This window comes from Lemur catta, chromosome 1, assembly GCF_020740605.2.
Source record: "Lemur catta isolate mLemCat1 chromosome 1, mLemCat1.pri, whole genome shotgun sequence".
Classification (NCBI taxonomy): domain Eukaryota; kingdom Metazoa; phylum Chordata; class Mammalia; order Primates; family Lemuridae; genus Lemur; species Lemur catta.
Window position 1 is genome coordinate 121,442,887 of NC_059128.1, and position 12,893 is coordinate 121,455,779.

At 36.4% G+C, this 12,893-nt stretch overlaps 1 protein-coding gene across 2 annotated transcripts in view; it reads right to left on the reverse strand.

Moving 5' to 3' along the window:
- CCDC7 (coiled-coil domain containing 7) overlaps nucleotides 1–12,893 on the reverse strand; it is an 80,365-nt gene that overhangs the window by 5,970 nt on the left and 61,502 nt on the right. For both annotated transcript variants that reach the window (XM_045554039.1, XM_045554017.1), the window contains one exon: nucleotides 11,821–11,928. In XM_045554039.1, coding sequence (XP_045409995.1) covers nucleotides 11,851–11,928 — 78 coding nt within the window. In that variant the 3' untranslated portion in view covers nucleotides 11,821–11,850. The remainder of the gene's footprint in view (nucleotides 1–11,820; nucleotides 11,929–12,893) is intronic.

The window sequence follows — 12,893 nt, forward strand, 5'->3', positions numbered from 1 at the left end:
TGATACATTAACTAATATCCATGGTTTACCATACAGTTAATTCTTTCTGTTGTACAGTTCTATGTATTTTGACAAATGCATGATGTCATATATCCACCCCTACATAATGACACAAAATAGTTTAAGCACTCTGAAAATTTCCTGTGCTACACTTATTCATCCCCCTTTCACCTTGAATCTCTGGTAACCCCTGACATTTTTGCTGCATCTATAGTTGTGTGATTTCCAAAGTATTATATTGTGGAAATCATACATTATGTAGCCTTCCACTGGCTTCTTTTTAGCAATTTGCATATACGTCCAGATATGTCTCATTGTGGCTTAATAGCTCATCTCTATTTATTGCTGAATGATATACCATTGTATGAATGTACCACAGTTTGTTTATGTATTCATCTACTAAGGAATATCTTGGTCTCTTTCAATTTGGGGCAATTATAAATAAAGCAGCTATACAAATTCATGTTTGGGTTATTGCATGGACATAGGTTTCAGCTCATTTTGGTAACGACTAGAGTGCAATTGCTGGCAATTATATAATAAGATTATATACAACTTTGTAAAAACTGCCAAATACAAAATTGCTGTATCATTTTGTATTCCCACCAGCAATGAATGGGAGCTCCTATTGTTCCACAATCTTAACAGCATTTGGTGTTGCCAGTATTTTAAATCTGGCATTCTCATAAGTGTATAGTGACATCTCACTTTTGTTTTACTTTGCAATTCCCTAATGACAATGATAAGAGTAACTTTTCATAAGTTTATTTACTATTTATATGTCTTCTTCATGATGTGTCTGGTTAGGTCACTTGCCATTTAAATTAGATTATTTGTGGTCTTTCTTGCCCAGTGGCTCCATCAGAGCAGGGCACACACCAAGGTGGAGGGACATTGATCCTGTTAGGACACTCCATGGGCTACTCAAGACCAGTGCTCTTCTCTCTGATATTGTCAGGGATTAATTTTCTTGGTCTCAGGAGGTGAAGAAGGCAGCATGGGCAGATCTGGGGGCTGAATGTAGTGTGGGTCCTAGCTGTGGCATGTTTGTGGAGAACCCCTTACCCCATGGGGGTACCACACTCCCAAGCTCAGGCCGGGATCCTGGGGGGGGAACCTCCTTGCCCACAGCAGAGTCATCAGGGAGCTGGGCTGGCTTGGTCTGCTGCCTGCTAGCAGATTCTGTGAAGAGACTGTGGAGCAGAGGAAAGAGATTAGCAAGGCCCACTTCAGTCTGCCAGTTTGTGAATCTAAGACGGACCTGCCTCCACAAGCAGACTTCTTGTTGGGTGGGGCCACGGCAGCCCCTCCCTGGTGACTCTGCCTATAAGCTGGGAGCAGACACTTGACCCCTGCCAAAACAGCTACCTAGCCAGCTTTTCTGGAGCCTGAGGGCAAGTGCACACAATCCTACCCCACCCAGCCATACTCCCCCATCTGCTTCTGCTATATCAGAGAATAAAAGCTCACCTGGAAATTCCAGGGCAGACACACCACCTGGAGCGCTCAAGAGCTTCTCCTGAGGAACTGGACCTAGTCACAGGACCCAAAAACAACATTTCAGCTTGTTCCTTCTGTCAAGTGTCTCCTATTGACAGGGAGGTCAATTTGCATGCCCTTTACAGAATTTGCTGACTCGGTTTTACAGAATATGTGGGTGCCCAAGGAGTGGCCACAGAAAAACTGCACTACTGGATAAGAGTGGAAAGAACCCAGCTCAGGGCTGTAGCATACAAGAGTTTGGCCCCCTCCACCATGAACAGCTCTCTCAGTTTGGAGAGCTTGTCCTGACATTCCTACCAGTGCCTCTCTTTAGAGGCCAGAAAAGCAACTTCTGAGCCACACTGAGGCTTTGCAAAGCCTTTCAGACTCCCACAACCTAGCCACAAACTGCCTTGCTCCTTCCCCCATCTCAGTGGTGGTGGAGATCAAGAAACCACCTGGGAGCTACAGGGTCCATCCTAATGCTTGGAGCACTCAAGTACTCCACCTGGAAGACCATACTGTACCACAGACACAAAAGAACATCTTGGAATCTGGCTCTATCACATAAATATCAACCAATGACGGCGAGAACAATAGCATAGTTCATCAGAGCATCTTCCAACTCGAGTAAAGATGGTGTGATGGATTCATACTCACAAGTATCACCCACCATCCCTGAGAGTATGCTGGGGGCCCTAACTCACTACACACTGTTGGAAAGAGGTGAAAAGAGTAAGTCAGAGGTAACCAAAGAGGTACACCAAACCTGCTAGAACACCCCATAGGCAATTCAGGACCAGCATTCTTTTCCCTAGCAAGCTCAGAGATCGATCTTCAGGGACGCAGAGACAAGTCCATAAACCAGGCCTAGCACACCCGGGTCTTGACTGAGAGGCCACATGAGAAGGAATCAGTGAAAGAGCTCCAGAAACATGAAAAATCAGAGTGAAAGGACACCCCCCCAAAAAATAATTTCTTCCCAATGGATACCAACATAAATGAAAAGACTGAAATGAAAAGTGAATTCTGAATATGGATTGTAAGGAAGCACAATGAAATACAAGAGTAAATAGAAACTAAAGACAAAGAAACCACAAAAACAATGCAGGAAATGAATAAAAAATTTTCTAAGGAAATCAAATTATTTTTCAAAAATCAAACAGAACATCTAGAAATGAAAAAATCATTCATTGAAATACAAAACAAAGTGGAAAGCCTTAAGAATAGGCTAGATCAGGCAGAAGAAAGAATTTCAGAACTTGAAGAGAACTACTTTGAGTTAAACAAGTCAGTCAAAGAGAAAGATCTGAGAACAAGATGAACAAACAAAACCTACAAGAAAGATGGGATTTTATAAAGAGGCCTAACATAAGACTCACAGGCAACCCTGAGGGTGAAGAAAAAAGTACACCAGGATTGAGAAACATATTTGAGGGAATAATTGAGTAAAATTTCCCTGGCCTTGCTAGAAATCTAGATGCCCAGGTACAAGAAACTCAAAGGACCCCTGGGAGATTTATCAAGAAGAGGCAATCACCACAACACTCAGTCATCAGACTGACCAAAGTAAACACAACAGAAACACTGCTATGAGCTATAAGGCGAAAGCAGCCAGTAACTTACAAAATAAAACCCATCCAACTAACTGTAGACTTCTTAACTAAGACCTTACAAGCTAGAAATGATTGGGGTCCCATTCTCAGTCTTCTCAAATAGAATAATGCCCAGCCTAGAATAATTTTGTATCCTGCAAAACTAAGTTTCTTATATGAGGGAGAAATAAACACTTTCTCAGACAAGCAGACAATGAGGGAATTTGTCAAGACCAGAACTTCCCTGCACAAAGGACTCAGAACTGCATTATGCACAAATCAGCACAATAGACACCCACTAAAACCTAAAGGTGAGAGTCCAGATACCACAATGGCCCAAGAGTTAAAACAAAGCAATAAAGTTCTACTCAACAGGATGAACAGAAATCCACTCCACTTATCAATCCTTTCTATAACTGTGAATGGCTTGACCTCCCCACTCAAGATACATAGCCTGGCTGAATGGATAAAAAAAAAAATACAAACCAAATATCTGCTGTCTCCAGGAAACACATCTAATCACAAGGACTCATTCAGACTCAAAGTAAAGTGATGGAAAACAATATTTCATGCAAATGGAAACCAAAACAAAGCTGGTGTAGACATTCTCATATCAGAAAACATAGACTTCAAATCAGCAAATGTACACAAAGACAGCCATTATATAATGGTGAAGAAAAACAGGAAGACATAACATTCGTAAATGTTTATGCACCTAACACAGGTGTAGCCTAATTCATAAAACAAACCCTACTTGATTTAAACAAAATGGTAAACAGCAGCATTGTAATAGCTAGGGATTTTAATACCCCACTGAAAGAGTGGGACAGATCCTCCAAGAAGCCAATAAGCAAAGAAATGATGCACTTAAATAGAACTCTATAACAAATGGGCCTAACAAACATTCACAGAATATTCAACTGCAAAGCCACTGAATATACATTTATTTCATCAGCTCATGGAACATTCTCTAAGATTGATCACATCCTGGACCACAAAATATGTCTCAACACATTTTAAAAAATAGAAATTACACCAGATGTCATCTCAGACCACAGTGTAATAAAATTAGAGTTCAATTCCAACAGAAACACCCAACTCTACAAAAAGTCATGGAACATAAGTGGACATAACATCAAAATCTGTGGGATTCACCAAAAGCAATCCTAAGAGGCAAATTGGTAGCCATAAATAACTACATCCAAAAGACAAAAAGATCAGAAATCAACAACCTAATGAATCATCTCAAGTAATTGGAAAAAGAAGAGAAAACCAATCCCAAACCCACTATCACAACTTCTATTTAACATAGTGCTGGAAGTCCTAGCCAGAACAATCAGGGAAGAGAAGGAAATCAAGAATACTCAAATGGGGAAAGAAGAAGTCAAACTTTCACTATTTGCTGACGATTTGATATTCTATCTAGAAAACCCAAAGACTCCACCAAGAGACTCCTGGAATTGATAAATAAATTCAGTACAGTCTCAGGTTACAAAATCAATGTACACAAATCAGTAGCATTCCTATACACCAGCAACAGTCAAGATGAGAATCAAATAAAAGACTCAACACCTTTCACAATAACAACAAAGAAAATAAAATACATAAGAATATTTTTAACCAAGAAGGGGAAAGACTGCTACAGGAAGAATTATGAAACACTGAAGAAGGAAACTGCAGAGGATGTAAACAAATGGATAAACATACCATGTTCATAGATTGGAAGAATCAACATTGTTAAAATGTCTATAGTACCCAAAGTTCAGATCTACAGGTTCAATGTAATCCTGATTAAAATACCAACATGACTTTTTGCAAATCTAGAAAAAATATTTCCACACTCTGTATGGAACCAGAAAAACCACATAAGCCAAAACAATCTTAAGCAAAAAGAAAAATCTGGAGGCATCACATTACCAGACTTTAAGCTATCCTTAAAGGCTGTAGTAACCAAACATCATAGTGCAGACACAAGAACAGAGACCTAGACCAATGGATCAGAAAAGAGCACCTAATAGAAAACTATCCTCATATTGCCATCTGGCCCTTGACAGAGCAGACAAAATATAAAATGGGGGAAAATCCCTATTCAATAAATGGTGCTGGGAAAATTGGATAGCCACTTGTAGAAGACTGAAACTGGATCTGTACCTCTCACGACTCTCAAAAATTAATTCATGATAGATAACAGACTTAAACCAAAGGAATGAAACTATAAGAATTCTAGAAGAAGAGACTGGAAAAACTCTTGTAGGTATCTGCCTGGGCAAAGAATTTATGAAGACGACACCAAAGACAGTCACAGTAACAACAAAAATAAATAAATGGGATCTGATCAAATTAAAAAGCTTCTGCACACCCAAGAAAACAATCATTAGAGTGAACAGAAAACCTACAGAATGAGAGAAAATATTTACATGCTATGTATCTGATAAAGGGCTGATAACCAGAATTTGCAAAAAACTCACCCAAATCAGCTGGAAAACACCAAATAACTATATTAAAAAGTGGGCAAAAGACAGGAACAGAAGCTTTTCAAAAGAAGATAATTGCCAATAAATATATAAAAATTGCTAAACATCTCAAAACCACAATGAGATATTACCTAACACCAGCAAGAATGGCTTTTCTCAAAAAGTCCCAAAACAACAGATGCTGACGAGGATGCATAAAGAAAGGAACACTTATACACTGCTGGTGGGACTACAAAATAATTTAACCTCTGTGGAAAGTCATATGGAGATTCCTCAAAGAACTAAGAGTAGACCTGCCATTTGATCATGCAGTCCCACTACTACGTATTTACCCAAAGGAAAATGAGACATTCTATAAAAACGACACTTGTACTCAAATGTTTTTTTTTTTTATTTCACCTCGTCATGGGGATACATAAGTTCAGGTTATATACATTGACCATGTCCCGCCCATCCCCCTGAGCCAGAGCCTCAAGCATGTCTATTCTCCAGACAGTGCGCCTGGCACTCACCATATAGTCATACCTCCATCGCCTCCTCCCACACCCCACCTCCCGGAGTCAGCACCTTCAATCATGACCATTCCCCAGATGGTGCGCAACAATTATCATGTAGGCATACACCCATCCCCTTCCCCCATCCCCCATATCAGTCTGATATCCAATTGGTATCCTTCTCCAGATGTGCATTTAGGTGATGATCAGGGAAACCAATTATCTGGTGAGTACCTGTGATGCTTGTTTTTCCATTCTTTGGATACTTCACTTGATATAATGGGTTCCAATTCTCTCCAAGGGAAATAAAGAGATGTCATATCATCGTTATTTCTTATAGCTGAGTAATACTCCATGGTATATATACATACCACAGTTTACTAATCCATTCGTAGATTGAAGGGCAATTGGGTTGTTTCCAAATCTTTGAAATTACGAATTTGCTGCTATAAACATTCGGGTACAGGTGTCTTTGTTATAGAATGACTTTTTTTCTTCTGGGTAGATGCCCAATAATGGGATTGCTGGATCGAATGGTAGGTCTACCTGAATCTGTTTCAGGTATCTCCATAATGCTTTCCACAGGGGTTGCACTAGTTTGCAGTCCCACCAGCAGTGTATGAGTGTTCCTGTCTGTCCACATCCATGCCAACATGTGTTGTTTTGGGATTTTTTGATAAAGGCCATTCTCACCAGAGTTAAGTGGTATCTCATTGTGGTTTTGATTTGCATTTCCCTGATCATTAGGGATGTTGAGCATTTTTTCATATGTTTTTAGCCATTATTATATCTTCTTTTGAAATTTTCTATTCATGTCATTTGCCCACTTTTTGATAGGGTTGTTTGATTTTTTCTTGCTGATTTTCCTGAGATCTAAATAGATTCTTGTTCTCAGTCCTTTATCTGATGTGTAGTATGTGAAAAATTTTTTCCCATTCTGTAGGCTGTCTATTTATTTTTGTGACTGTTTCTTTGGCTGTGCAGAAGCTTTTTAATTTAATCAGGTCCCATTCGTTTATTTTTGTTGTTGCTGTGATTGCCTTAGGGGTTTTCTTCATAAATTCTTTGCCTAGACCAATGTCTGTAAGAGTCTTTCCTACATTTTCTTCTAGAATTCTAATCGTTTTCCACCTAAGATTTAAGTCTGTTATACACCGTGATTTGATTTTTGTGAGAGGTAAAAGCTGTGAGTCCTGTTTTAGTCTTGTACATGTGGCTATCCAGTTTTCCCAGCACCATTTATTAAATAAGGAATCTTTTCCCCAGAGTATGTTTGTGTCTGATTTGGCAAAGATTAGATGGCTATATGAGGATGGTTTTATAATTGGATTTTCTGTTCTGTTCTATTGGTCTGTGTCCCTGCACTTGTGCCAATACCAAGCAGTTTTAATAATCACAGCCTTGTAGTATAGTTTGAAGTCTGGCAAATTAATACCTCCCATTTTGTTTTTGTTGCTTAAAATTGCTTTTGCTAAATGGGGTCTTCTCTGGATCCACACAAAACATAAAATTATTCTTTCTATATCTGTGAAAAATGATGTTGGCAATTTAATAGGGATTGCATTGAATCTGTAGATAACTTTGGGCAGTATAGTCATTTTAACAATGTTGATTCTTCTGATCCACGAGCATGGTATGGTTTTCCACCTATTTACATGTTCTGCGATTTCCTCACTCAGTGTTTCGTAGTTCTCCCTATAGAGCTCCTTTACTTCTTTAGTTAAATATATTCCTAGGTATTTTATTTTCTTTGTTGCTATTTTGAAGGGAACTGAGTCCTTAATTGGTTCTCCATTTAACTGTTATTGGCATATATGAATGCCTCTGATTTGTGTGTATTGATTTTGTATCCTGAGACTTTACTGAATTCATTGATCAATTCCAGGAGTCTCCTGGTTGAATCCTTGGGGTTTTCTAGATATAACATCACATCAGGAAAGAGTGAGAGTTTGATCTCTTCTTTCCCTATTTGGACTCCCTTGATTCTGCTCTCTTGCCTGATAGCTCTCACAAGGACTTCCAATACTATGTTGAAAAGTAATGGGGACAGTGGGCAGCCTTGTCTGGTTCCAGTTCGAAGTAGGAATGCTTTCAATTTTTCCTCATTCAGTATTATGGTGGCTGTGGGTTTGTCATATATGGCTTGCATCATTTTTAGATAGGCCCCCTCTATGCCTATTTTGTTAAGTGTTCTTATCATAAAAGGGTGTTGAATTTTGTCAAATGCATTTTCTGCATCTATTGAGAGGATCATATGACCTTTATTTTTGCTTCTATTTATGTGGTGAATTACATTTATAGATTTGCGTATGTTAAACCATCCCTGCATCTCTGGGATGAAGCCCGCTTGTTCGTGATGGATTATTTTTTAATAAGCACTTGGATTCGATTTGCTAGGATTTTATTGAGAATTTTTGAATGTATATTCATAAGGGATATTGGTCTATAGTTTTCTGTTTTTGTTGCATCCTTTCCTGGTTTTGGTATTAAAATTATGTGGGCTTGGTAAAATGTGTTGGGGAAAATTCCATCCTTCTCGATATTGGAGAATAGTTTATGTAGGAGGGGCACCCGTTCTTCTTTGTAGGTATGGTAAAATTCAGGTGTGAACCCATCTGGTCCAGGGCTTTTCTTTTAGGGAAGGTTTTTTATTGCTGTTTTGATTTCAGATCTAGATATTGGTCTCTTCAGGAATTCTATTTCTTCCTGGTTGAGCCTGGGAAGGCTGTGTGTTTTTAAAAATTTGTCAGTTTCCTCCTCATTTTCCAATTTGTGTGCATGAAGATTTTTGTAAAATTCATAGATGATGTCATGTATCTCTGTTGCATCGGTCGTGATTTCTCCTTTCATGTTACTGATGGAGGTTATTATAGTTTTTTCTTTTCTGCTCTTGGTTAGCCTAGCTAGAGGTGTGTCAATCTTTTTGATTTCTTCACAGAACCAACTTTTTGTGTTATTAATCTCCCTTATGGTTTGCTTGTTATCCTTTTCATTCAGTTCTGATTTGATCTTAGTAATTTCTCTCCTTCTGCTTGGTTTGGGGTTGGTCTACTCTTCCTTCTCCAGCTCTTTGAGTGTATTCATTAGATTGTCTATTTTTAAGTTTTCTGTCTTTTTGATATAGGCATTTATGGAAATGAATTTTCCTCTCAGGACTGCTTTAGCTGTGCCCCACAGATTTTGATAACTTGTGTCTCCATTGTTGTTTAATTCAAAGAATCTTTTGATTTCCACCTTGATTTCTTCATTTATAAAATAATTGTTCAGGAGAAGGTTGTTTAGCTTCCATGACTTTGAGTAGGAGTGGCAATTTCTGTTAGGGTTCATTATTACTTTTATTCCGCTGTGATCTGAGAAGATGCATGGTATAATTTCTATTTTTTTAAATTTTTTAAGACATGCTTTATGTCCTAGGATATGGTCAATCTTGGAGAATGCCCTATGGGCTGATGAGAAGAAAGTATATTCAGTGGATTTTGAGTACAATGTCCTGTAGATGTCAGTAAGGCCCATTTGTTCTAGCATTCTATTTAACTCCATTATTTCTTTGTTTATTTTTTCTTTGGAGTACCTGTCCTGTACTGTCCGTGGCGTATTAAAGTCTCCAACTGTCAACGTGCTATTATCTATCATTTTGTTCAAATCAAGTAGGGTTTGCTTTATGAATCTGGGTGCCCCTAGGTTGGGTGCATATACATTAAGTATAGTTATGTCTTCTTGTTGAATTGTACTCTTCACCAGTATATAGTAACCATCTTTGTCTTTCATTACTTTTATTGATTTAAAAACTAAGTTATCAGAGATTAAAACCGCCACGCCAGCTTTCTTTTGGCTTCCGTTTGCTTGAAATATCAATTTCCACCCATTTATTTTCAGTCTAAATGCATCCTTGCAGGTTAGATGAGTTTGCTGAAGACAGCAGATACTTGTCTTGTATTTTTTTAATCATTGGGCCAGTCTATGTCTCTTGAGTGGGGAATTCAATCCATTCACATTTAATGAGAGAATTGATAATTGAGACCGATTTCTTTTCCTCATATTGGCTTGAATTTCATTATTCTGTTTTCTCACTTGAGTCATTGTGATAACTGAGTTTTTATCTTCTCTTGAGTAGTTTTTTATAGCATCACAATTCCAAAGATGTGGGAACAACCCAAGTGCCCATCAATACATGAGTGGATTAATAAAATGTATATATGTATACCAGGGAGTATTACTCAGCCATAAAAAGCAATGGTGAAATAATGCCTTTTGTAACAACCTGGATGGAACTGTAGACCCTACTCCTAAGTGATGTATCACAAGAATGGAAAACAGCACATGTGCTTACTATTAAATTGGAACTAAATGTTCAACACTCCTGTACATATGGTAGTAAAATTCAATGGAAATCAAGCAGGGAAGGGGGGAAGATGGAATGGGTAAATTCACACCTAACAAATACAATGCACTATCTGGGTGACAGACACACTTATAACTTTGACTCACACCATAAAAAGGTAATTCATGAAACCAAAACATTTCTACCTCCATAATATTCTGAAATAAAAAAAATCTCATCCCAAAACTGTACCTCTATTTAGTTCATCTGCTCTGCCATTATTTATTGACACCAAAAATCATATCTTTATATATTATATGCCCAATAATAGATTATAGATTTATGATTATTTTCTATATAATTATTATATTTGTCATGTGGTTATTTGTTTTACATATTTGTGTTTTGAATACTATACATACAAAAATTAGAGCTTCAAACTGAAATTATACTAATAATGGCTTTTATGTTTGTCCATGTACTTACCTTTACCAGACATCTTTATTTCTTCATATACTTGAAGTTATTGTTTAGCATCCTTTTATTTTAACCTGAAGAACTCCCTTTAGCATATCTAATGGGACAGGTCTACTGGTAATGCCTTGAATGCCAAGAGCTCTCCCACTCTTTCCAGATTGGCTTTTGCTGGAGAAATCCTTCAACATTTCCAAAAATCTTTCTTACCACTTTGAAGATGGCTTTTTCTTAATTGGGCATTTTCATTGTTGCTGTAAACCTTTGAGCATTTACCAAAGCTCTGACAAAGTTTTTTCTGATGGATTATGCTTATTTTTTTCAATGTTTCTATCAGGGAATGTGACCTTGGATGTTCTAATCTGCCATTTTGCTAATGCTTTCCCATTGCCTTTAAGGTAGTGGTTTGAAAGCTACCACGGAACACTTTAGTTTATATTTTATTGGAAAATACTTAGTCACTTGGCTACACCAGCACTGGCTTTAGCACATGTTTTAACTTCTTACTATTTTTTTACCATAAGAAATTTCCCAATTTAATGATAAGCAGATCACAATGCAGTCATATTGCCTATAAGGTACTAGTCCCATATGATATTCCATCTTGTTACACAAAAGATATTAGTAATGAAAATTATGTTATCAAGGAACTGATAATATGGCATATATTATATGTTATAAAAATTCACAATGCAAGGAAAAATCTACATATTTTGTCTCATGAGCAGAGAAAAGAAAATATATTTAGCATTATATAATTAATGTTATTTGGTGGAGTAAACAGCACATAATATAAATAAACATATTAATTTATATGTAGATTGATTGATTAGAATGAAATTATTAAGTTAAAAAAGAATATAACTTGTTTAAATTTGCTGCTATTATTGTTGCTGTTGTATTAATGATAGAACTATAAAGCTGAAATACTTTAACTCTTAGACTGTGTTCTACTGTGTCCAACATAAATCTGTACTTACCAACAACTTCATTTAAATCTAATTGAAATATTAGGTCATTAATTGAGGGAAAATCTTCTGGAAGATTTTCTGTTGTATCTGGAAGTTCTGAAGCTGCCTCTGTTTTAACTGGAATAATAAGACATTGCCAAATTAGTTGATTTAAAAGTAACATTTAGATTGAGGTAAAATTGTGGTAATTAGAGATATTTTACCATGCAAATATTTAACCTTACATATTAAATAATTTAACACACTAATTATTCAATTGAATACAAATATTTTAAATAATTTTAAATCTTACTAAATAGCTATTACATGCCATTTATTATACTGAGAACTTTTCAAACATTATCTAATTTAATTCTAACATGAAGGAAATATGTATTTTATTCTCATTTAACAAATGAGGGAAGTAGAGTTTAAGAATATTATGCATATTGAAGGCATCTAATAAAAAATAAAGACATTAAATTGTCTTTGTTAGCAGGTGACATGATCTTATGTATAGAAAAACCTAAATACTCCACCAAAATAAACTGTTAGAACTAATAAACAAATTTATTAATATTGCAGAATACAAAATCAAAATAGAAAAATTAGTTGCATGTCTGTACACTAATCACAAACAATATGAAAAAAATTTAAGGAAACAATCCTATTTACAATAGCATCAAAAATAAAATATTTAGAAATAAAATTACCTAAGGAAATAAATGTTCTGTATACTGAAAACTATAAGATATTGATGACAGAAGTTGAGTAAGACACAAATAAAGAGCAAGATATCCCATGTTCATAGAATGAAAAATTTAATATTGTTAAAAATATTCTACTATAGGACCCAAGTGATGACATTTTTTACAGAAATAGAAAAAACAATCCTAAAATTTGCACAGAACCATAAAAGACTTCAGAAATCTCAGGGTAATTCATATCAATATCACAATGAGATATCACCTCACAAGTTTTAGGATGGCTATTATAAAAAAGGGAAAAGATAAATGTTCATGAGGATATGAAGAAAAGTGATCTCACGTACACTATTGGTGGTAATGTAAATTGGTATAACCATTATGGAAATAGTATGAAAG